Source organism: Danio rerio, chromosome 24 (genome assembly GCF_052040795.2).
Source record: "Danio rerio strain M-AB ecotype USA chromosome 24, GRCz13ab, whole genome shotgun sequence".
Lineage (NCBI taxonomy): Eukaryota > Metazoa > Chordata > Actinopteri > Cypriniformes > Danionidae > Danio > Danio rerio.
In genome coordinates, this window is record NC_141044.1 from 42,441,385 (window position 1) to 42,468,445 (window position 27,061).

Consider the following 27,061-nt stretch of genomic DNA (forward strand, 5'->3'; position numbering starts at 1 on the left):
ATTCCTGTGAATCTTTGTAAAATATCCTAAATTATTACATATTTTTCGACAAAGTTGCATCGTTTTATAGGGAAAGCGACAAACAACAGTGGTCAATATTTAGTATGATCAATGGATTTGATGTCTAAATATGAATATTTAGCTTGTCATAAACCACAGACTTATTCTAACCAAGCAAATATGGAGATAAAAGATATCATATGGTTTAAAAAGATGTTTTTATGAATTTGATATCTATTTTTTTTTCATCCTTTCATCAGGTAAGCTGAAACTTAATAAAATATAATATAATATAATATAATATAACGAATATGTTGCAGTCAGACATTTGTATGGAGCAAACGTTTAATGTTGACTTCAGCTGTGTGGGCGGATCTTTTAATTAGGAGTTGTGTTGTGATTGGAGAGCGATTCACCTGGATACAGCCGCTTCACCGCGGCTTGTGGGCGGGCCCTTTTCTTTACTTCGCCCCTGTGATTGGTCAGTTGCGCTGTAGGGTGGGCACTGTGTGTGGGGAACGCGCTGTGATTGGTCAACATTCCGCCTGGTTACCAGCCCTCAGCCAAGGCATCATCATCAACAACAACACGCAGACACTCCTGCAAACAGAAGGGCTATTTCAGCGGAGAGATGTCATGGACTGTAAGTTCACAGCTTTAAATTTCCTACTCGTGTATATTAATGTTTTTATCATTAGATAGCAAAGCGAATATGAGGATTTAGGTCATAAAGTTTAATGGCGGGGTGGGTCTGTTTATATATATCTATGGTGTGTGCTGTTAGCAGAGAGGCTAACGTTAGTTTTCAGCACGAGCATCCGTATTACATCTGATTTGATCTGTGTTATCGAATTGTTTAGCTAATATTAGAGTTTAGACTAGGTTAGATTAAGTAATACTGAGATTCTCTAAGCTTTTATGAGATAAATAAAACAAAAGCTGTACATTGATGATAATAAACATCATATATGTACAGTATATAGTATTAGAAGTGTTAAAAGTAATTTTTTTTACTAATTATTTACACTTATATAGTATTAAGTAGCTTTGTTCTTAACTATGATTGAGATGTGCTGTGATATTTCCCTTTAGAATTATGACTCAAATATTAATGTTGTATAAAATATATTCACACTTTACACTAAGGTTTTGTTAGTCAATTTTAATGTATTTACTAACACAAACTAGTTATGAACAATATGTGTACATCATTTGTTGATCATACTTAAACGTTTATTATTGCATTGTTAAAGTCCAAATTTATACTTATTAACATTAATGCTAACAATAAACACCTTTATTTCCATTAACTAACATTGACAAAGATGAATAAACATGGTATTAGGTGTATTCATTGTTTGTTCTTGTTAATTAATACAATAACTAGATATTCAGCAGAAATCTTTACATTTTTATCACTGACTACCTGACTAAAGTCTTGTCTTTGATCCCAGCTGGAAGAGCAACAAATAATAACTTGACTTCTAGTTGATCATTTGGAAAAGTGTCAGAAGGTGGATTTTCCCTATAAATCATCTGTTGATCTGCATCCCAATCATCAATAATACTGCAGAAAACCTACTGGAACCCACATGGAGACTAGATTCTCATAGAAATCAGTCAAGTTTGGTTAGGTAAAAATCATGGTTTGGGGTTACATTCACTATGAGGGCGTGCAAGAGATCTGTAGAGCGCATGGCAACATCCTGAGGTATCAAGACATTTGTGCTGCCCATTACATTACAAACCACAGGAGAGGGCAGATTCTCCAGCAGGATAGCGCTCCTCATGCTTCAGCCTCCACATCAAAGCTCCTGAAAGCAAAGAAGGTCAAGCTGCTCCAGGATTGGCCAGCCCAGTCACCAGACATGAACATTATTGAGCATGTCTGGGATAAGATGAAGGAGGAGGCATTGAAGATGAACACAAAGAGTCTTGATGAACTCTGGGGGTCCTGCAGGAACTCTTTCTTCTTCATTCCAGATGACTTTATTAATCAGTGATGTGAGTCATGTCAGAGATGTATGGATGCAGTCCTCCAAGCTCATGATGGAGTCAGACACAATATTCATTCTGTCTCCACTGCAGCAGGACTTTATATTCTATACTGGACATTATTTCTGTTCAGTGATGAGACTTTAGTCTAAGCAGAGTCAGACCTTACTGTCCTAATGAAATCATTAATAATCAAGGCATGATCATGTTTTATTTTAGTCAAATGAGCGTCATCTAGAGGCCTTTGCCTTTTATATGAGCCACTTCTGATACCAAATGATCAACTAGATGTCAACTTATTATTTACTGTTCCTAAAACTTGGATATGTGACGACTTTTGTCAGGTAGTGTATATAAACGTACAAAATAATATCTAATGTGTGTATTAAATTTGTAACTCTACATTTATTAATGAAATGTTTTGTCATGATAATAGTTGGTGTTGCTGACATGGCAGTAAATAAAATGATATGATATAAATACAATGACCAACACAACCTTATTGTAAACTGCTGCGCAAATATGAACACTTTGTGAGTGTTATATAGCTTTTGATTTAGTATATGTAGGTTTAGTCAAATACATCTGTTACAGCACGAATACACCGATTTATTCACCGCTTTACATGAATTTCTGAATTGTGATTAGATTGCTGTCATGTGCAGTGGACACCTGTCAGAAACACAAGCTTCACTGAATAACGCTCTTCACAATTATTAACAGGTCTCCTTCATTTCCTGATGTAAATCTCACACTTTTTCTTCTTCTTCCAGTCTTTTCCTTCTCTTCATATTTCACGCTTCTCTTTAGTGTCCAGATGCTGTGATTGAGAAACGGTGCAGATTCTGTAAGAGTTCTTGTCTTTCACGTCTGTATTTCACATCTTTAGCATTAAATCCAGTTCATCTGATTTCTTTTAAATGATCATCGTTAAAGACAATGTTTTTTTTTTTGGTGTTGATTTTAGGACATTTAAGAACATTCTAGGGGATTTTTACTGTCTTCAATTGAACATTTGAGAACATTTTAGTTGAGATTGAGGTCCTTAGCGTTGAACCCTGCCTTGTATTTTATGAAACACCAAGGATTTTTTCTACTGATTCAACCGGGCCAGTGGTTTAGATTTTTACTTGCCCTGCCAAAATGTTTACTGGCCCCACAAAAAAAAAAAAAAAAAGAAGTTAATAGTTGTTTTTAGCCACATATTTTAAATAATGTGTCAAAAATAATGTCTGTGAATCTAGCGTTTTAATACTTAAAAAAGTAAATAAATGGTTATTGAGCAAAATGCTAAGTGTTATGCAAACAAAAAGAGCAGTATGGAAAATGTGGAGGTATTTCATTGCAGTTCGAAATTATTTAACAAAAGGTCGCTGACGGCAAATTGTGCAAAACATCACTTTATTTATTTGTCGTGTTGTTCCCACGTGAATGTCTGCTTCCAAGACGTCAGTAACATCACGCTTTCTTTTAGCCTTATAATGTGATGTTGTCCCCATGATGCCGTTTCTTCACTGTACTGATTGTCACCAGGTTATGGGGAAAAACAGCATGCTCAAAACATCAAGAGGAACCGAAAAGCAATATAGTATCTACAACATCACAGAGAATATAGCATTTAAAGACTTAAAAGCACAAATTAAAGTGCACGCAATTGACAAAAAGTCATGGGAAATTATACTTTAGTGACAAGGCAGCACTGTCCCAATCGGGCCAGTAATGATCCTGTCTACTGTCCCAAGTGTCTCTCACGCTGTCCCTGGGCCACCGGGCAGTCCTTATTGTTGAGCCCTGCAAGGACAAAAAAAATCATGATAGCATGCAGGCAAAGACAAATTAATACCCATGACTCTTATTGAAGAATCATCTAGGAAGTCTTCTTCAGTGAACTGGTTGGTCATACATTATTTACAATATTATTACCTTTAGTCCACATCCTTATCAAATCTAAAAATCCTGTCCAGTACAGCAAAGAATCAAACTAAATAAACAGTATTGTATGGGTTTCTAGCAGTTATCAAATGTTTAATGACACAGTTTAGTCTTCATTGTATTGATACATAAATACAGTTTCTTAAAGTTACAAACATTATAATTCCGTGTGCCTGAATGCTCAACATTGCAGATCCTGCGATGCGCACTTTGCGATATTGATGCTGAAACCATATGTTGTGCAGGCCTAATTTAAAATATATGTTTCTAAATGTATTATTAGTGTTATTTTTATTTTATGCAATTATATGAATTTATTTAGTTTATTATTATTATTATTATTATGGTCACACTTTACAATAAGGTTCATTACTTAATGTTAATTAATGCATTTACTAACATGAACAAACAATGAACAATACATTTACCACTGTATTTGTTCATGTTAGTTAACGTTAGTTAATGAAAATACAGTTGTTCATTGTTAGTTTGTTAACTCTCGGTGCATTAACTAATGTTAACAAGCATTGACTTGGATGTTAATAATGCATTAGTAAATGTTCAATTATGATGAATAAATGCTGTACATGTGTTGTTCATGATTAGTTCATGCTAGTAAATGCATTAACTCATGAACCTTATTGTAAAGTGTTACCATTATTATTATTATTATTTATTTATTTATTTAGGTGTATTTTTTGTTTTTCTCACTTTTAGAACTTCAGGCAAATATTTGATTAAGTACGTAGAATAAATATTAACAACATATAAAACACTTTTTAAAAGTAAATAAAATGCGAAATGTAAACACTTTGTTATTGATGTTTCTGTCTGCTTCCTCATTGTGGAGTGTAAAATTGAGCACATAAAAATGATGAAAATATATTGTGGTAAATAATGTATTTTGTGACAACACAAAATAATTGAGAGAGCTTAATATGAAATGATGGGCTTTCTATTTTGTCCACAGACTGTAAACTGATTTTTTTCTGTAAACATGGTAAACTACAAAACCAATGGTATACTTTAGCTTTAGTCATCATAATTTTAAAATCTGTTCATTATTTTTAATTTAACTTGATATCTAACAAAAACTTAATCGACTTTGGTGGTTTTTATTTTTGCATAGACTTTTGTCACCTTTATTAACCAATTAGTTATAGTATTATTATTTTGTGATTGTGTATTTGAGTGTATTTTGAGTATTTTATAATAGTATTTTGTCATTTTCATCCTTACTCTCTTCTTTCTGACATCTGTCTCTCTGCATCTGTGCAGATTTATTTCTATCTGAAGCTCTTCGATCATCCTGTGTATGTGTGTGTGTGTCATATTATCCTACTTTGAGACTGACGGAGAGTGTGTGTCGTCTGCAGGAGCACAGGAAGAGCAGAGGAGGAAAGCTCTCCTCCGCCGAGGAGAAGCTGGATGAATATTTAATCAACTTGCAGCACAAAAACAGGTTTGATGACACACGTGAACACAAACCTACAAACACAGGTCAGATAACGCAGAAATAGGTGAACTGTGTGAGCTCGGGTTGAACAATATGTCTTCAATTACAAGCACAATCACATGCAAACGCTGATCGTTTATGTGGACCTGTAATTGAGCTGCTTTGATTGGCTGAAATGATGCCAAAGTTAAATTTAACCTGGTTGTGTGCCATCTTTAAACTCTGAGGGCACTATCATACACTCGGCGCAGTACGTGTGTGATGCGATGTGTTGCTGTTTTCAGACCAGCACAATCGTAATTTTCACGTTTTGCGTCACGTTGTTTAAACAGCAAATCCATTTGCACCACGTTGTGGACTCATGGGTGTGCTGGTCTAAAATAGAGGTGTGTTAAGGCACATTGTTGGTGCGTTGCTATTTTAAGGAGCTGAAATAGATCACGCCATTGACCAACTAAAAGCTGCTCTAAAGCAGGTCCAAATGCTTACACATTGCTGAATACAGCAAAACACAAATATCTCTACGTATGAAAACAATTAAAGGATTAAAATGATTTTTTTTTTTTTTAGTTTTTTTATGATTTGTTGTACATTTACGTTTGACTAATGTTATTATTATTAGCAGTATTATTTATTATTTGCATCTGTATATTATTTTTAATAAAAACAAGTGTAGATTTGTCCACCTGTGGGGTTTTGGAGACGTCTGCATCAGCATATGGGGCATAAGAACAGGACGTGTGTTTGGATATAGCTCAGTGTTTTGAGCACACTTCGTTATTAGTGTTCATTTATTTGTTTGCTGGAAATTAGAACTAAATTTAGAAATAGTTTTGACACAAATCGTTGCGCTTAACAAACTAAATTAAATATGTAGGCTAATGGATGTCTTTAGTGAAGTGCTACAACACCGTTTCCTAACTCCACAAAAGTAAAGGAGAAAAGTAAAAGTAAAGAGGCTGAATGGAGGAGGCTCATTCTTTATTCTCGCGCTGCAGATGCTCTGTTTAACTGTTTTCTCGCTAGTGAAGCGTTCAGCTTTTCCACTTATGTCCGTTATGTAAATGGCAGATGCGCCACAGCGCACCGCAACTGACTCCTAAAAAGAATGTGAGGTGAGACTCTGATTTATTTAATAGTCGCTATGTTCAAAACACACCCATTACTCATTAAAAGAATACGCACAACCCTGTTAGACCATGCACCGAGGTGCAGAGTGGATTTATCCATCCTTAAAATAGCAATAGTGGATTTAGACATGCCCTTAATGCTTTTGCACCCTGCTCTTTAAATTTTGCACCTAGATCATTAAAATGGTAGCTGTACAATATATTTATTTATTCATTCATTCATTCATTACACACAGACAGTTGAAGTCTTAATTATTTGTAGTAGTGTGTATATATATTATTATTACTAATAATAATTTTTATTTTTATGATGTAATTTTGTATATATTTTTACCCAAATTTCTGTTCATGGAAAGAAGGTTTTTCAGCACATTTCTAATCATAATAGTTTTAATAACTCATTTCTAATAACTGATTTATTTTATCTTTGCCTTGATGACTGTAAATATTATTTGACTAGATATTCTTCATGACACTAGTATTCAGCTTAAAGTGACATTTAAAGGCTTAACTAGGTTAATTAGGGTAAAGTTAGGGTAATTAGGCAAGTCACTGTATAACAGTGGTTTGTTCTGGAGACTATCGAAAACAAATATAGCTTAAGGGGGCTAATAATATTGACATTTAACATATATATTTTGTCACTGTTTTGGAGTACACTAGCTTATACTGTAGATATCTTAAAAACTAACAACACTGATTCTAAAACATTATGTTAATTTCATGGCACCTTTAAAGATTTACTAATTGGTGTTTTACTGTCATCTTCTTTCCCAGAGCATTAAGGCGACTGCAGAGGAAAGACCCTCGACAGGCTGAGCTGGAGCTTCTAGAGCAGGGCTTCAATCTGTACATCAACGGCGCTCATATCAGCACCACTAATGCTGCTCAAAACAACAAGAAAACCACAATTCAGCCTTCAGTAGCGGATCATTCACCCACGCACAGAAACGCACGCACTGCAGGTAAACACACACACACACACACACTGCAAAAAATGAGATTCTTTACTCAGAGTTTTTGTCCTGTTTTTAGCTCAAATATCTACTAATTCTTAAAATAAGAAGCATTTTCTAGACAAGTTCAAACGTATAGTCTTGTTTCAAGCAACATTATGCCAAAATTAAAAGAGTTTTTCCTTAAAACAAGCAAAATAATCTGCCAATGGGGCAAGAAAAATAATCTTATGTTCAAAACGGAGAACAAGATGACTTTGCTTACCCCATTGTGAGATTATTTTGCTTGTTTTAAGGAAAATCTATTGTAAGTATTTTTGTATTCATTATGTAAATATGACCATATTTTTGATTTGCCTATAAAATACTTCTTGGTTTAAGAATTTTTAGATATTTGGACTATAAACAAGACAAACATTTTTTTGTGGTACACACACACACACACACGCACACACACACTTTTCCTGTGCGCTGCTGAATTAGAAAGTCTTTCTGCATTCACAGATTCCAGCAGAGCGAGTGGAGAAAAGAGTTCAGTAGATCTACAGAAACAAAGGAGCCGCACGGCACCAGAGAAAACACAGAGACGCAGATGGGTGCAGGTACACACACACACACACACCCACACTCTACTGCACCTATATAAACTCCTATATGTTTTTTTTTTTAGTGCATATTTAATAAAGACCCTGTAATATGTTTCATGTAGTAGACACTGTAGTGATTTTTAAATATGTTTCAAATGTATTAAATATTTTCCCAGAGATGGGTTGTGGCTGGAAGGGCATCCGCTGCGTAAAAACTTGCTGGATAAGTTGGCGGTTCATTCCGCTGTGGCGACCCCGGATTAATAAAGGGACTAAGCCGACAAGAAAATGAAATGTATTAAATATGTATTAATATGTATATAATGTATAAATATGTTTTACCATGTATTAAACATGGTTTTGAAATGTTCAAGTGTGAGTAAATTAATGAATGCATTTCATTTTTGAGTATTCCTGTAACTCTACTACGCCTGTTGTAGTTACTACTATAGTAAAATATACAAATATCTATATTAACCACTGTACGAAATGTCCTACAATTATGTATGTGTGATTTAATCGTTGCAGTTTTTTTATTACAAAATAAATGCATAGTTATTCTGGGCACCTTTAGACTTTTAAAGTGATATTATTGTGTGTTTGATATTTAGCTAGTTTATTTTAAACGTCTTTATTCCTGTGTACCGGTGCTGTATTTTAACTCTGTGCACATTACTGTAGGAGTCTGTTTACATCTGCACTGATAAAGGAAGTAAAGTGAAGATCTCACCAGAGCACAGATACTCTGATGACTTTGAGCCCTATGAGAGTGTGGAGATGGAGGTGAGAATAATGTGTGTGTGTGTGTGTGTGTGCACTAATAATGTTAATTATTAGAAGAAAAATCTCTATATAGATTGTATTTTATGTTATGTAGTGCATTGTGGGATATAGTGTACTCTCGTACATTTTTAGCAGATGTGTAAACCAAGCATAACGTGTTTAGAGTATTCAGAGTACACAGAAACATTGTGCAAATAGACAACCATATATACTTTCAATGTTTGTCTCTCAAAAATGTCAGTTAGTTAGTTTATTCATTGACTAAATGTAAATAATTTTAAATATTATGCTGTGTGTTTTTCTCTTAGTCTGCTAAAGACAGTAGTAAAGCAGCGTTTCGTTCAGCGGGTCTGAAGGGTCGCACTGAGCCCGAGCCTGTGGACAGAGTTCTCCTGAATGCTGATCAGGTCAAGGTGAGGAGCAGAAACATCTACAGAACTGCTAAAGACATCCGTCAGCTGATTCAGTCCCTCAACACACGAGCAGTCACCCTGTGCATTTACATGGAACACTTGATAATGATATCATTTACCAGTGTTACATCAGTTTAATTAAAGGGACAGTTCACCCAAGAATTAAAATATGTCCTCACTCAAGTTGTTCTAAACTTTTTCATTCTTCTGTCGAGCACAAAACAAGATATTCTGAGGAAGTCTGGAAAACAGCAGCCCATGATATCTATAGTAGGACAAAAAATACTATGAAAGTCTGTTTTTTTCAACAGAAGAAACTCGAACAGTTTTAGAAAAGAGCAGGAATATTAAAAGAATGAAACAAGTCGGCATGAAATGGAAGTTAATGTTGTCATTTTTTTCCTCTATTGTAATGTATATTCAATTGGAATGGGCCTAAAATGGCAATTGTTGGACGGTACATGATTTCATCCTTTGGGAATTAATTTCAATGTTGGACGATGGGCGTTACTAACAAAATGAAAGAAGATTTATAAATGGATGAAGGCAGAGCAAAAATAAGACATGCCCTGATAGCCCTGCCCCAAATGATTGATAGCCCCACCCTAAATGACTGATAGCTCCTCCCTGAAAGACTAATAGCTCCAAGCTAATGTACTTTTAGTTCCACCCTAAATGACTGATAGCCCCACCCTAAAGGTATGATAGCCCTGCCCTAAAGGACTGATAGCCCCGCCTTAATGCACTGATAGCTTTTCCCTAAGGGACAGATAGCTCCTCCCTAAAGGACTGATAGCTCCTTCCTAAAGGACTGATAACTCTGCTCTAAATGACTGATAACTCTGCTCTAAATGACTGATAGCTCCACCCTAAAGGACTGATAACTCTGCTCTAAATGACTGATAGCTCCACCCTAAAGGACTGATAACTCTGCTCTAAATGACTGATAGCTCCACCCTAAAGGACTGATAACTCTGCTCTAAATGACTGATAGCTCCACCCTAAAGGACTGATAGCCCCGCCTTAATGCACTGAAACTTTTCCCTAAGGGACTGATAGTTCCTCTCTAAAGGACTTATAGCTCCACCCTAAAGGACTGATAGCCCCGTCCTAAAAGACTGATAACTCCGCCCTAAATGACTGATAGCTCCGCCCTAAGGGATTGATGGTCCTGCCCTAAATGACTGATAGTTCCTTCTTAAAGGACTAATAGCTCCATTCTAAAGGACTGATAACCCTGACCTAAATGACTGATAGCACCACCCTAAATGAATAATAGCTCTGCTCGAAGGGACTGGTCCCGCCTTAAATGACTGATAGCTCCTCCCTAAAGGACTAATAGCTCTGCCCTAAGGGACTGGTCCCGCCCTAAATGACTGATAGCTCCTCCCTAAAGGACTAATAGCCCCACCCTAAATGACTGGTAACCCTGCCCTAAATGACTGATTGCCCCGCCCTTAATGACTGATAGCTCTTCCCTAAAAGGCATAGCCCCCTAATAACTGATAGCTCCACTCTAAAGGACTGATAGCCCGCCCGAAAAGCATTCCGTGTAACCAGAAATGAAGAAAAGTAATTTCGAGGGGGAGAGAAGGTTATATTTGATGAATGAATTTTAGCAAAATGCAGTGCACAGGTACATCCTTTATAACAAGTACTGCTATATACATATACAAATAAAGAGAATACATTTTGCTTTCATTCCGACTTTAAAGGTGCCATAAAATAAAAAAAATGAATGTGTTAGTATCAGTATTGTTAGTTAATAAGGTATCTAAAAGCTAGTGCGGAACAAAACGAGAGGGGTCTGGATGCAGACCTGGTGCAGTGCAATCTGAGCTGCATCCAATGCTTTTTAATGCGCTCACCTAACCCTACCCGTCACAGTGACGTCACTCCATTGAGTGCATTGCATCACTCAGCGATGCAATGTCAGACACAATCTCAGCTTGCATCAAAAAGTCTGCATCCAGATACTATTGAACAAAACAGTGAATTCTTATTTAAAATATATAAAACTAATGTAAAGCTTGTAGTTTGTCATTTCAGCCTAAATGGATCAACGGTTTTATAGTTAAGTCAGCTCTTACTTCAGTCTCTCATTAAATCGTTTGACCAATCAAATGCTCCCTAGTATCTGACATGCCCGCCCCTTTTAAGACGCTTTTCATTTGATGCACTTAAGCTCGACCACTCTCACTGGCAGAGCGGTGATCAATCAAAGCGCTATTGGTAGTTTTTTAAATGGGGGAGGAGCTACAGTGTGTTCCACCCTCCCCTTCATGTTTTAGTTGAGATTACATGAAGCATCGAATAAAAAAAAAAATGCACATTTCAAAGCACTTCACGGGACCTTTTAAATGTGTGTGTCAGGCTCTGCGGCGCAGTCTGGAGGTGAGTGTGAAGCGGAGCAGTCGAGACTCAGCCGGAGAGGAGACGGATGAGGACTGGATCGAGGAGCAGATCGAGAGAGACGAAAGCAGCGACAGCCTTCCTGACCTCACACTTCCTGTCCAAACCACACAACAGCCAATCAGCTCGCAGATCAGCCGCGGTGACCTCATCATGCTGGAGTTTAGCTCGTCCTCACAAGGTGAAGCTTTCTGACGGCAGGCACACGGTGTGTTTAGGACTGATTACAATTAATACACAAAAACACTGCATTAAATATGTACACAATGACATCACCTATGTACTCTATAGCTGCAGGTTAACTGTGCTCATATATAATAACTTTAACTCTTTCATTCATTTTTCTTCGGCTTTGTCCCTTTATTTATCTGAGTTCGTCACAGTGGAATGAACCGCCGACTAATCCAGCATATGTTTTACACAGCGGATGCCCTTTCAGCTGCAACCCAGTAATGGGAAACACCCATACACACTCACATGCACACTCATTCATTTTTCTTCGGCTTAGTCACTTTATCAGGGATCGCCACAGCGGAATGAACCGCCGACTAATCCAGCATATGTTTTACACAGCGAATGCCCTTTTAGCTGCAACCCAGTAATGGAAAACACCCATACACACTCACATGCACACTCATTCATTTTCCTTCGGCTTAGTCACTTTATTTATCAGGGATCGCCACAGTGGAATGAACCGCCGACTAATCCAGCATATGTTTTACACAGCGAATGCCCTTTTAGCTGCAACCCAGTAATGGAAAACACCCATACACACTCACATGCACACTCATTCATTTTCCTTCGGCTTAGTCACTTTATTTATCAGGGATCGCCACAGCAGGATGAACCGCCAACTTATCCGGCTTTTGGTTTACACAGCGGATGCCCTTTCAGTTGCAACCCACTAATGGGAAACACCCATACACACTCACATGCACACTCATTCATTTTCCTTCGGCTTAGTCACTTTATTTATCAGGGATCGCCACAGTGGAATGAACCGCCGACTAATCCAGCATATGTTTTACATAGCGGATACCCTTTCAGCTGCAACCCAGTAATGGGAAACACTCATACACACTCACATGCACACTCATTTATTTTCCTTCGGCTTAGTCACTTTATTTATCAGGGATCGCCACAGCGGGATGAACTGGCAATTATATCAGCATTTGTTTTAAACAGCAACCCAGTACAGAGAAATACACACTCATTGACACACACACACAAACTCATACACTTTGGCCAATTTAGTTAATCAGTTCCCCTATAGCGCATGTGTTTGGACTATGGGGGAAACTGGAGCACCCAGAGGAAACCCACACCAACAAGGGGAGAACATGCAAACTCCACACAGAAATGCCAACTGGCTCAGACGGGACTCGAACCAGCGACCTTCTTGCAGTGAGACGACAGTGCTAACCATTTAGCCACCGTGTCACCCTGTCACGCCTAGCACTCACAATTATACAATCACAATTATAAACCCTTTTGAGGGATGTAAACAATAACAATAGACCCAAAGCATTTCCTGTTATACATTTAAAATTTCTGTAGCTTCCGGGAATTCAAAAACAGCCACATATTGATAAATAGTGACATGATAGCTGTTTTAACATTAAGTTATGATTGAATTGCCTCTTGTTACAGTTATGAAATAGTTTGATTAGCAGAAAATTATCATGAGCCAGTGACATGATCACATTGAAATGGTTTTTACATTTCATAAGTCAAATCACATTTGGTACATTTCACATTTTTCCCTGGTAATTGTGCAGTGGTAACCGCTAAATCTCTCTGGAAATGTTTCATTGATATGACTGGTTTTCTGTGTTCAGGAGGGCGAAGGGTCAAACACTCTCTCTCAGCTAAAAGAAAGGAGAACGTGGAGTCGTACATCCCTACAAAAGCAGTCGCTGTGAGGAGACACACTGAGAAATCCTCTGACAGCAGACAGGAGACGTCACGTAAGAGCTGCTCACACTTACTCCACATTAGCAGACTATTGAGAAATATACACTGACAGTCTGGGCTACATTATGACAGCATTGCAGACAACTGGAGGGAAGTATGCATGAAGTATCACTCATTAAGTAACACAAAACATCAAAGCAGTCTGTTGCAGGAGAGTATGGTAGAAATAAGTTTATGTTGGACGAAGTGAGTTGAAGGGGTGTTTTTAACAGAGCGGGTTTTGGCTTATTTTGTTGTATATATTAAAAGAATCTACAGTTGAAGTCAGAATTATTAGCCCCCTTTTGATTTTTTTTTTTGTTTTTTAAAGGGCCATGAAACCCCCTCGTTTCAGCAGGGTGTTTTCACACCTCTACTTTGGAAAAAGTCAGAAAAGTGGGCGTGTCCAGCTCTGTTTAGGGGGGAGTGTCGGAGGAACTAAAGTGTGGGAGTGTCTATTTGGGCACGCGCGAGTTTCAGTCAAAATACACACACACAGGAGAAAGTGATGGCGTTTAACCTACATGGACATCTGTAGTCGAATTATTTGCCAAATTATTAAATGGTGGACTTTAACTGCAGTTTGGCTCTTTCATTCAGGGAATTCATTTATGTCCCTCGCGACAAATCAGAAATTTGATTCGAGGAACTGCTCTAAGCGTGTATTTTTCATGCAATGTTTGATACCGCACGACGAATGAGAGAAAAAAAACCTCAGCATTTCCCGGAAACTTAGATGCACACGGCAGGTAGCGTCAGAAAGCCGCGTGTGTTATTCCGGTCACAAAATGCGGTGAAAATCCTACACGTGGTTAAAGTTTGGTTGTGGTGCTAACATGTTTACACTCAGTGCAATAGTTAACTTAGTTCGATACGAACAAACTGAATAAACAAAGAGCACTGGTCGCTCACTTAACAAATCTGTAGAGACAGGACAATCACCAGCAACTACTAGAGCCGCGTCTTTATGAAGAGAAGACTACAGGGGAATCCGGGTCTCAGCGTTTGCAGATGAGAACAGCTCTCAGGTAAACAATGTTCCTCCTTAGACACGTAAGTTATTGTTGTCGAGCGTCGCGTACACTGTTAATCGACACGTGACTCCAGCTGAGCTCTCACAGAGAGAAAATGAAAACAAAACTTCACTGCAGCAAACTATAAAAGCAACACTTCACGCTTGTTTTGCCAACACAACGTGGCGTCTCTGTCGTCTAAACACTGTGACAGTAATGAATATTAATGAAGTTGCACAATAGAGTGCGCTGATTGGTTTAAACCAAGCTTTACTCATGCATTAATGCAGCACACTGTAAGACTTAATAAAACCCACTCTGGCACAGACGTCCAGTCTGCACGCTGGAATACACACTATTATGTCATGACCGTGACGCAGCTTCAAAAATTAGTTTCAAACCGGAAGTACGAATTTGCTTGAAATAACACAAAAACAACCAATTTACTCTTTTTAGTGAAATATAGGTGTCCTAATAGTGTTTATAGCAGTGTGGGACACATATACGACTGTCAACAGCTCAAAAAATGTGTTTTGGTGTTTCGTGATCCTTTAAATATTTCCCAAATGACAGAGCAAGGAAATTTTCATAGTATGTCTGATAATATTTTTTCTTCTAGAAAAAGTCTTATTTGTTTTATTTCGGCTAGAATAAAAGCAGTTTTGAATTTTTTAAAAACTATTTTTGGGACAAAATTATTAGCCCCTTTAAGCTAATTTTTTTTTGATAGTCTACAGAACAAACCATCATTATGCAATAACTTGGCTAATTATCCTAACCTGCCTAGTTCACCTTATTAACCTAGTGAAGCCTTTAAATGTCACTTTAAGCTGTATAGAAGTGTCTTAAAGAATATCTAGTCTAATATTATTTAGTGTCATCATGGCAAAGATAAAATAAATCAGTTATTAGAAATAAGTTTTTAAAACTTATGCTTAGAAATGTGCTGAAACAATCTTCCCTCCGTTAAACAGAAATTGGGGAAAAAAATAAACAGGGGCGCTAATAATTAAGGGGGGCTAATAATTCTGACTTTAACTGTATATGGTTACATAATCAAGTTGTGTGAACATATCTCTCCATAAATCCCTTCAGGCTACTGATATGAATAAATCTATGCCGTAAAAAATAATTATTAAAATAATAATGTAATGTAATGTGTATTTATATAGCGCATTTATTGTGTATGGCCATACACCCAAAGCACTTCACAATCATGAGGAGGGGTCACTCCACACCACCACCAGTGTGCAGCTCCACTTGGATGGAGCGATGGCAGCCACTGGACAATTAATGGAATGTGGAGAGACTGTGATAGAGCAAATTAGGGGATTGGGGATGATTGGGAGGCCATGATGGGTAAGGGGCGATGGAGGGAGTTTAGCCAGGACACCGAGGTTACACCAGAACTCTTTACGAGAAGTGCCATAGGATTATTATTGACCACAGAGAGTCAGGACCTCGGTTGCAGGAGACGGCGCTCACTAACAGTATGGTGTCCTCTTCACTATACTGGGGCATTAAGACTCACACAAACCGCAGGTTGAGCGCCCCCTGCTGGCCTCTCTAACACCACTGCCAACAGCAACCTAGTTTTCCCATGTGGTCTCCCATCCAGGTACTGACCAGGCTCAGCTTAAGTCAGTATCAGATTTTGGGCTGCAGGGTGATACGGCTGTGGTTATGCTGCAATATAAAATAACTAAACAATAATTATTTCTCAGATCAAACTTTAATGATGTGTATTTTAATTGAAATCCACACAAATAGGCACAGCACACTAAACAAAACACAGGAAAAAAACTCACAAATAAAAATCAAATAAACGTTCAGAATGGTGTAAATGGACTCTTTTACCCCGTATATATTCATAGACATGAAGACAGAGTGTGTTTGTTTTCCCACAGGGTCGAGCAGTCGTCTGGAGCGCCCTCTGTCTGCGGCTCGTAAAGTGCAGGAGGAGAGAGATTCAGAAGAGACGGCGGCCGGTGTGATTCAGGCCCTGCAGAGAGAAAACACACCACTGCAGACACACCGGCTGAAAGAACAACACACACCGGTGGACATTCATTTACAGCACTTCTGCCACAATCATGTGTATAATTGATGCATGAATAAGATGAAGGGACACAATATCATGTATGTCTGCATGTTTTTAAGGAGGATGAAGACTGTGATGAAGATGATGAAGATCAGTATCATGTCAGAAAAGCTATGAAGAGAATCGCTCTCATGGAACCCAGGTATACAGTCCTCACGAGTGTAGTGTTATGAAAATCACATCGAAACTACACACACACACACACACACACACAGACACACACACACACACGATAATGCTGTGGGATTTAAATTTGATTTAGGAAATTGATTTAGGATTTAACACTCAGTTGGTCTGTGTGTCCGTCAGGCAGCAGAAGTGTTTGTTGAAGGCTCTGGAGAGGATTGATCCTGACGATCAGTCTGAACTCAGCGACAGCAGCAGCAGCTTCACGCTCTCTGTGAGTTTGCCTGATTTATCTCTTAACAGTTAAATCTTTCGAGCACTTATACACAATGACCAATCAGCAGCATTTAAGCAGCTGCAGAACAGTGCTAAAGTGCAAATGGACCTTTTTAAAATTCAGTACCGATTGGTTTTGTTAGTACTAGTGACGCCCCTATTTATAATTCAGCTTCAGATGACTCTAAATGCTCTCAGCTGAGGTATGAAGGTCTTATAGCAGAACAGTTCATCATGCACTTAGAAAAATTTTATGAATGTCATGAAATGGAAAATAAAGACAGACTAAATGATTAATGGAAATCTGGATTTAAATGAAACTAAGTTTATTAAACTGACGATTTAACCAAAAAAACCAAAACTAACTAATACTTTAACCAACACATGCAGCAGTTTTGCACATTTGCACCAGACGCGTTCTAATGCTGCGTTCACACCAGACGCGGAAGAAGCCTCAAGCGGGAGTGATTTACATGTTAAGTCAATGCAAAGACGTGATTAGACATCCTGCGGTGTGTATTGAGCGTTTTGCGAGTTTGACACACTAAACGCGTGAACCGCTCGAGTTGGAAAATCTGAACCCATATTCGCCTTATTAACGAATCAGGAGCTTGCTCTTGTTGGGGCGGGATTATGATGTCGTGCCTGTTTTTGGTGTCCCAGAGGAAAAGTCCTCCTGCACACGCCGACAACAGTTCATCAAACTGGGCTCGGCTCAGTCAGAAGCACCGCTGAGTGCTTTCATCATCCAGGTACAGTTTCTAGAGAAGTTTATGAACTCGCAGAGCTGGATACACCTCTGGAAGGATCTAGTGGACTCAGACGCTGCTCCAAACGAATCGATGCTGTTTTTCAGCTTTCCCAAAGCACATAAATAATTTTGTCAATAAAATCTATGTTAGTCCTTTAGCAACGAAGTTACAGTCACCAGGCAGACAGAAGCCCTGCACATCACGCAAATCTGCGTCTGTTGTGAAGTGAATTTGACGCGTGAGTGAAGCTGATTTTGACATGCGAATGAAGCGAGTAAGCTCAAATGTTCACGCGGCTATAGGGTTTATGTTGAGCTAGTGTTCTTCCCATGCTGATTAACTTCCGGTGACCTGTTATTGTCAGTTTTTTTCCATTTTATACGGTTCCTTTTACAGTATTAATGTTGTAATGTAATCAAAATCCAATCAGCTAAACAAACTTTGGCATTCATTTAGTTGCTCAAGCGTAAAACGAGACAAAAAGCCGTTTGCTCGCACGCGCCCGTCAGAATCGGTAGGCTAGCGCAGAAGCTCCATTGAATATACCGGGGTAAAATAAATGCTCATATTATAAAGACATGGCGGGGGGAATGTAATGTGTGCTTTAAACTAATGCAGTGCTTCTTGTACAATCTGAGACCCACTTTATATCGATATCACTCGGCTAGTGGAGATCGCTGATTTTTTTAAAGAAAACAGACCTTAAACGCGATGATTTTGCATTGGCTTACAGTTCACCGGAAGCGGTTAACCCAGGTTACTGGCAAATTAAAAGTCCTGTTAGCATGCTTCGGCATACACCCTATTTACGCGTGAATATTGTGATTTATCCGCAGGTTCCGCATCTGGTGTGAACAGCATTACAATCACAGAAAAACATTGTGCATAACTGACTTATTTATTCATTCATTCATTTTCTTGTCGGCTTAGTAATCCGGGGTCGCCACAGCGGAATGAACCGCCAACATATCCAGCAAGTTTTTATGCAGCGGATGCCCTTCCAGCCGCAACCCATCTTTGGGAAACATCCACACACACATTCACACACACACTACGGACAATTTAGCCTACCCAATTCACCTGTACCGCATGTCTTTGGACTGTGGGGGAAACCGGAGCACCCGGAGGAAACCTATGCGAATACAGGGAGAACATGCAAACTCCACACAGAAACGCCAACTGAGCCGAGGTTCGAACCAGCGACCCAGCGACCTTCTTGCTGTGAGGCGACAGCACTACCTACTGCGCCACTGCTTCACCAACTGACTTATTTATTTTTTAATTATTTTTATTTGTTTAATTTTTTTAAAGAAAATGACCGATTGTTTTGCTTTATTAAAAAGTAATTTATCTAATGTAAAAGTCTTGTGTAAATGACAGATCGTTCACTCAGTGTGACTTTTATTCCTCATCTTGGGTCATTACGAGCCTCTGATGCTGCTTTGAAACTGGAGTTTGTAAGTTTACAGCATTGACCAGCCTAGTGGTAGTCGCAATATGGAGAAAACCTTTTCTTTCTGACTGAAGAAAGAAATGAACATCTTGATGACAAGGAGGGCAGTAAATGATTATCAAATGTTTGTTCTGGAAGTGAACTATTCCTCTAAGTCTGCCAAATCCTTCGTTCTTTTCTTTTTACAGAGGAGGGAAGCGTCTCTACATGTGACGTCCTCTCTGTACGTTACAATGGAGATCTTGTCAAACTGGGGTCATTCAGCTCAGGTCGGCCTCACAGAGGTCCAGTTCTTCTGTCCGCAAAAGCAGAAACTCTACGTGTCTCCACACGACCTGGACATCCGAAACACCAACCAGCCCGGCAATCTCACCGCCCTCGTCAACGGCAAGACCAAAGTAAGAGTTTGTGTGGGAAAACATGCTTATTTAGCTCACAAATTAATAATATCTCACTCAAACATTGTAGAGGACTCACAATTTGATTGTATTAAAAGGGATTGTTCACCCAGAAACATGTATGCATGCATGCACAGCGGCGAAAATAAGTATTGAATATTAATATTTCTATTATAATTATATTAAAATATTATAATTAATATTTCTAAAGGAGCTGTTGCCATGGAACTGAACCAGATTTTGGTAAAAACCCAAACAATACAATCATAAAAATAAAACCAAACAAAAAAAGATCTGAAGAATGAGTTGTGTGTGATAACAATGAAATATGTTTATTAATTTCTATAAAAGGCTTTTTAGGTGCTGCAGCTTAAAGACGCCTCTCATATGGAGAATGAAGTCTCATGCATTGCTCAGGTGTAAGTTACTCACAGACTTCAACAGAGTGAAAATCTTGATGCTTCTGTGAGTCTCGACTATCAACTTTATTTGATAACTTTATTTCGAATTTTCTTTTGGATTGGAGTCGGATGATTTGGAGTACAGCATAGTTTTCTTTCTCTAAAAGGATTTGAGAGATTCCTCGGCTGTGTTTTGGATCATTGTCCTTCTAAAATGTCCACCCTGGCTTCATCTTCATCCTCCTGCTAATGTAGATTTTGGAAAGCTGATATTCATTTACACTGAGGAAGGTCAGAGGGTTGCTGAAGAACTACTGAGAGATTTCAGCTGCTGTCTGGGCTTTCACTGTTTTTCCACACCTTCCTTTCTTCATGTGTTTAACACTTTTTCTCTGTGTCAAACATTTTTTTAATCAACAGCACCTTTAGAAATATGCTTTCTGAGAAATAAAATCACCAGTTCAATACTTATTTTCCCCACTGTATGTATGTATGTATTAAGGTTGGACAGATAGACGATGCCATCATCCATCACTGATGGTCAATAGACGACTCAATGCTGAGCCAGCATCGCAGATCCTCCGTCCCACCCCCGATGCAAACCCGCTTGGGAACAATACACACCTAAGCCCCATTTACACTAATACGTCTAAGTGTTAAAGGTTCAGGACACACCGGAGAACTTTTTTTTTTTTTATATTAACAGATGTGTGTGTGTTGAGCATCAGTTAAGACAATGTTAGCACCTGTCAGCTTTAATTGTGGGGAAAACTGGATAATTTTGAGCTTTTGTCAGCTGATTTCAGCTTCCGGGTTTAAAATGATTTTTGGGGCGGATCAAAATCGGCGACGTAGCGCAGAACTGCAAGTGCAATGATGACGCGTCGGTTTCTCATTATTATTCATAGCGGAGTTTTCTTATCCTATGAGAAGAGCCGGCTGCTTAATTATTCATGAGACCTGCCAGAGTCAAGCCCGTGCTGTGAGACACGGAAACCACGGCACAGTATTTAGCCGTTCATGAAGGCTCATATGCGTTTATTTCCATCATCCAAGGGGTTTGTTGCATGTTTTCCCCTGCGATCTTGTCAGGGAGATCTTACAGCAAAGATGTGTGTGTGTTGCTAGCATTTTTGTCAGGAGAGCAGCACGAGAATTAGAGAATGGCGGACGCTGTCTTTTATCAGGAGTTCGTTCACATTCAGACACATCGCCGTGCTGCTGTGTTTGCCTAAATCCTCCAGATTACCAGCAGGGTTAATGGTTAAAATAGACAGGTCAGGAGACCTGCTGCACTGAGTCTGCTGGATACGGGGATTGAGGGAGAAGTCCTCATTTATAGTGTTTACATGAACACAATTATCTTTATAATTATATAAATTGTGGTTATGTGTATATGAAATTACGAAAAACAAATGTAGCAGGGCATTAAATCACTGTTCATTTCTTTGCATTTTAACTTTGTGAACTATAAACTCATGCGTCTCCTCACGGTTTGTCTCATTTTGTGAGCCAACTGACAACAACAGTTGTTCGCTCATGTTCTCCCCTGCTGGCCACGCCCAGTCCTGCCCGATGCTCGTGGAGCTCCACGCCCATTAATCATGCATCTTTTGAAAAAATTCTGAAGTAGACTTTAACCGAAAGTGAGGGGTGTCATGACCCTTTAACATGGCATTTTAAAGCGAAAATGATCCACATCCAAACTGTTTTACCTAGCATTTCTGAAAAGTCCTCCTTCCGCTGAAAACACAGACACAGCCACACACACACACACAGCCACACACTGTCATGCGCTTCTCTGAGCTCCAGGCAGAGAGCAGTGGACGTCGGACGGTTTATTAAGGATGTACCGCTGGATCGCGTCTCACTGTAGTTGTTAAACATGATATTCAGACATCTCAAGTCTCCCGGAAGTTCCGGGAGTCTCTATGTATTTGTGGGACTCATAATGCCCCCAAACAAGTGATAATCTCCCGGAAATCACGCGTCTCCCTCCTAGCTGTTCAAACACGTTGCGCGTACTCTATCAAGCACCCCCACCCCTTTTTTCCACATGATGACGATGCCATTGTCTATTGCGATGTTTCACATTAGAAATTGTACGATGCCAAATTGGTCAACATCGCCCTAGTATGTATGTATGTATGTCCTTTTACACAGATCTGCCAACTACACGAGATCGCATTCATGTAATACGAGCATGCATATCTCTTTGCTTGCGTGCAGATCTTCTCATGCGTTCTCAAATAAACACTGCTGAAGTGCGATTTAGTGCGTTTATGTAGTGAGTATGTCTCCAACATTTATTAGATTTGCTGTGAATATTTCTGAACGTCTCCAATAGACCTACAGAGCGGCATTTATAAGTCCTGAAGTAAAGTGAAACGGCTATAAACTCCAGCAGGATAAAGTCATTGTCTACAGTGCCATGGACCTTTATCTATAAAGTATAATTATGGAAGCTGTGTTCATCTTAACTGAAAGCTATGTTGCGTTTGCTGGCCTTAAGCATCGCACAGCCCTGTCAGTCTGTCAGTCAGCATGTCACCTTAAAGGCTAAAACAAATAACGCACAGCACTACTACAATTACAGAATCATTGCGCTGTTATAATTTGCTTACCTTTTATTACGTTTTGGTGCGATTATCACCTGCTAATAATACAAAAACGTGTGAAGGTTTTAAATGAGAAGCTGAAATGTAGCCGTGGTAGGATGAATTTTAGTGTGGTGCCCTGCTATGGAAGAATAAATATAGCGGAAACCATGATATTACATAAACAGAAAATATATCTAATACACGTATTTTTATTTACATTTACATTTAGTCATTTAGCAGACGATTTTTATCCAAAGCGACTTACAAATGAGGACAAGGAAGCAATTTACACAACTATAAGAGCAACAATGAATGAGTGCTGTAGGCAAGTTTCAGGTGTGTAAAGTCTAAGAAGAAAAGCATTAGTAATGTAAGATTTTTTTTTTTTTTGAGTACAGTTAGTGGTATAGCTAAAGAGGCAATTGCAGATTAGGAAGTGAAGTGGAGACTAAATAGTTGAGTTTTTAGTCGTTTCTTGAAGACAACGAGTGACTCTGCCGTTCTGATGCAGTTAGGGAGTTCATTCCACCAACTGGGCAGATTGAGCGCGAGAGTTCGGGAAAGTGATTTCTTCCCTCTTTGGGATGGAACCACGAGGCGACGTTCATTCACAGAACGCAAGTTTCTGGAGGGCACATACATCTGCAGAAGTGAGAGCAGATAAGAAGGAGCAAAGCCAGAAATCGCTTTGTAGGCAAACATCAGAGCTTTGAATTTGATGCGAGCAGCAACTGGCAGCCAGTGCAAACGGTTGAGCAGCGGAGTGACATGTGCTCTTTTAGGTTTATTAAAGACCACTCGTGCTGCTGCGTTCTGGAGCAGCTGAAGAGGCTTGATAGAGTTAGCTGGAAGCCCGGCTTGTAGAGAGTTGCAGTAATCCAGTCTGGAGAGAACAAAAGCTTGAACAAGGAGTTGAGCTGCATGTTCAGATAGGAAGGGTCGGAATTTTTATATTAAAGCAAATGTTAATTTTGGATGTGATGATCATGATTCATTATTTCCCACCACTAGTTTATCAAATCTTTTGAGTAATGCCAGGTTTAACAGTGATTGATATGAAGTAAATGTGTATTATATTTGTGTGTTTAGACCACAAAAGAGCGCCACATGTGGTCATGCCCGTTTCACGCGCCGGTCCAGCTATATTTTATCATCAGGAACGTGGAGCGATCGCCAAACTTCAGCATCTCTCGGATGAAAATCTGGAATTATAACCGCAGCCTTAATGTAAGTACAAACACAGAAAACACTCACTGTAGAGTCTGTTTCAGAAAGTGTGACGGCTGCTGACATTGTGCAGAGAAAACAACAGATCAGCTTGTTGAAGACGCTCTCAGGAGTTTCTGTATAATTTACTTCAAGAGACTGTTTATTCGTGGGTGGCACGGTGGCTCAGCAGTTAGCACTGTGGCCTCACAGCAAGAAGGTCGTTGGTTCGAGCCCCAGGAGGGTCTGTTGACATTTCCGTGTGGAGTTTGCATGTTCTCCCCGTGTTGGTGTGTGCTTCCTCCGGGTGCTCCAGTTTCCCACACAGTCCAAACACATGCGCTATAGGGGATTTGATGAACTAAATTGGCCGTAGTGTATGAGTGTGAATAAATATGAGAGAGTATGGGTGTTTCCCAGTATCGGGTTGCAGCTGAAAGGGCATCCGTTGTGTAAAATATATGTTGGAATAGTTGGTAGTTCATTCCGCTGTGGTGACCCCTGATAAATAAGGGACTAAGCCAAAGGAAATTAAATAAATGAATCTTTTTATGGAGTTTTTCTCAGTTCACAGTGAACTTGATCTCTTCAACTGCATGGTTGCATCACTCATAATGTGCTTGTGAAATTGCAACACGACCACCAGCTTCCTAAAACTGTAATAAGAATCATGAACTAATTTGATATCAACAAACATCTTTCATGCAGTTTTCCATTACAATAAAAGTGTTGACATTTACAAGCAATTAAACTAAGACAGACTTACTAGTGCTAATATTTATTTATAAAATAGCTTATATAAACAGTTATGGTGAAATAATGACAAATAATGGTGATAATCTGTCAAATTTGTTATCTTTGCATTTTAATTACCAGGATTTAAATATTTAGCATAATATTATTTTGTGTGTGTGTGTGTGTGTGTTTTCACATTGAAAGGGCCAAAAATTGTCTTTGACTGATCATATGCCTGCTTTATTCGCCTGCCTGAATTATTCACTCCCCTGTTAAATTTTTTCCCAATTTCTGTTTGTTGTTTGATTGTTTCAGCACATTTCAATAATAGCTTTAATAACTCATCTCTAATATCTGATTTATTTTATCTTTGCCATGATGACAGTAAATAATATTAGACTAGATATTCTTCAAGACACTTCTATACAGCTTAAAGTGACATTTAAAGGCTTAACTGGGGTAATTAGGGTAACTAGGCAGGTTAGGGTAATTAGGCAAGTTATTGTGTAATGATGGTTTGTTCTGTAGACTATTGAAAAAAAATAGCTTAAAGGGACTTATAATATTGACCTTAAAATGGTGTTTAAAAAATTTAAATCTGCTTTTATTCTAGCCAAAATAAAATAAATAAGACTTTCTCCAGAAGAAAAAATATTATCAGACATACTGTGAAAATTTCCTTGCTCTGTTAAACATCATATTTGTGTCTATATATATATATATATATATATATATATATATATATATATATATATATATATATATATATATATATATATATATAAAGCAATTTAGGCAAATATCCTATAAACATCCAATCTAAAATTAACTTTACCAACCTAAACTTTTCGATTTCATCATAACACAAGCTGAAAAAGACAGCGGGGTCTTAAATTTCAAAAACAACAATTTAGACCTTAAAAAGTCCTAAATTCACTAAAATATGGTGTTGTAGGTCTTAAGTCACTTTAAACAGGTCTCAATTTTCCTCTGTCGATCTAAAGCAAACCAATCAATACAACAACAAAAAGTAATTTGGTTTAATTGCCTTTTTTACAACAACATTTGTTTGTAATTATGTGTTTGAATTTTAATAGGGCAAGTAAAAATATTTCCCTTAGCGTTTTTTTTTTTTCTAAGTCTGAAATTTCATTCCTAATGGTCTTGAAAAGTCTAAAAGTTTGCAGAAACCCTGTTAATAAGTTTCTAGGGTGTCCCAGATGAGTATTTACTGGTCTGAGTCAATTACACTTCTATATTTGTATGCACGCTAGTGGATAGAGGCATTTAGCATCTTTGTTAGTTCACCATAATTCCATGCCAGAATTGCAAGTTCAAATCCTGTATGTAACAACCCATTGTATAGTTTAATGGGTAGATGGAAAATTAAATGACTGGATTTTGCCCACAAAAATACTTAGAAATTATGATGAATGTGACAAGCGTGAGAAACTTTTCATTCGTTCATTTTCTTGTCCACTTAGTCTCTTTAATAATCTGGGGTCGCCACTGTGGAATGAACCGCCACAGATATTTTTGAAGAAGAAAAAGGCAAAACAAAAAGAGTTATTTGCTCTGAACCAACGGCAAAGTAAAACAACACCTTTTATTGTTCTGCATGTTACATTTAGAGCAAATAGTGTGCATAAGCTACAGATGAGGACATGTGAGTGTCATGAAGAACTGTGATACATTCAGAGGTAGCAAGTCAAAGCATAAAAAATGTGACTTATTTTGTGTGCGTGTGTGTGTGCGTGTGTGTGTGTGAGTGTCTATGTATGTAGAACAGTTGGAGATTAGCGATAGGGATTAGCCGAGTTTAGCTCCCCCACACAGCGCTCCATCAGACCAAACACGTTTACAGCATACGAGAGAGAGATGTTCAAGCTTCCTGTTACACGTTAAAACCAAGAGACTCGACGGTGGGGCGTCTTTATATGAGGAGAAAGTGTGTGAGTTTCTGTCATAGTCCTGATAGTGAGCTAGCAGTGTGTGAATGCCTTTCTAATATGCAGTGTTAGTGTTTAGTGTTTGCTAAAGCTAGCATCACCGTTACCATCACTCTGTTAGAGCTTTGGTTACAAAAGCATTTGCTTTTAGATGTACATTGAAGTAATTAAACCACATGCGTTATTTTGCAATACAATTACAATATTTTTTATTTATGCTCATTGTTTGTGTTTTAACTATGTGTGTGTGTGTGTGTGCGTGTGTGCGTGTGTGCGTGCGTGCGTGCGTGTGTGTGTGTGCGCGGTGCGTGTATATATATATATATATATATATTTTTTTTTTTTTTTTTTTTAAATATTTCCCAAATGATTTTTTACAGAGCAATGAAATTTTCACAGTATGTCTGATAATATTTTTTCTTCTGGAGAAAGTC

General features: G+C 38.4%; 1 protein-coding gene across 9 annotated transcripts in view; it reads left to right on the top strand.

Moving 5' to 3' along the window:
* Positions 1 to 576: 576 nt before the first annotated feature.
* katnip (katanin interacting protein) overlaps positions 577 to 27,061 on the top strand; it is a 1,410,884-nt gene continuing 1,384,399 nt past the window's right edge. For 3 of the 9 annotated variants that reach the window (XR_015525275.1, XM_087309975.1, XM_087309976.1), the window contains exons 1-13: positions 577 to 643; positions 5,304 to 5,389; positions 7,291 to 7,478; positions 7,974 to 8,071; positions 8,738 to 8,839; positions 9,148 to 9,252; positions 11,626 to 11,845; positions 13,503 to 13,631; positions 16,538 to 16,689; positions 16,791 to 16,873; positions 17,041 to 17,131; positions 19,527 to 19,736; positions 23,827 to 23,964. Coding sequence is in view for 6 of the 9 variants with exons in the window: in XM_087309975.1 (XP_087166101.1) it covers positions 632 to 643; positions 5,304 to 5,389; positions 7,291 to 7,478; positions 7,974 to 8,071; positions 8,738 to 8,839; positions 9,148 to 9,252; positions 11,626 to 11,845; positions 13,503 to 13,631; positions 16,538 to 16,689; positions 16,791 to 16,873; positions 17,041 to 17,131; positions 19,527 to 19,736; positions 23,827 to 23,964 (1,614 nt within the window). In the remaining 3 variants the exon portion in view is untranslated. Of the gene's footprint in view, positions 644 to 2,768; positions 2,843 to 5,303; positions 5,390 to 7,290; positions 7,479 to 7,973; positions 8,072 to 8,737; positions 8,840 to 9,147; positions 9,253 to 11,625; positions 11,846 to 13,502; positions 13,632 to 16,537; positions 16,690 to 16,790; positions 16,874 to 17,040; positions 17,132 to 19,526; positions 19,737 to 23,826; positions 23,965 to 26,482; positions 26,631 to 27,061 lie in introns of those variants that run through there. The other 6 variants (XR_015525276.1, XM_087309980.1, XM_087309978.1 and 3 more) reach the window with 5 other exon arrangements.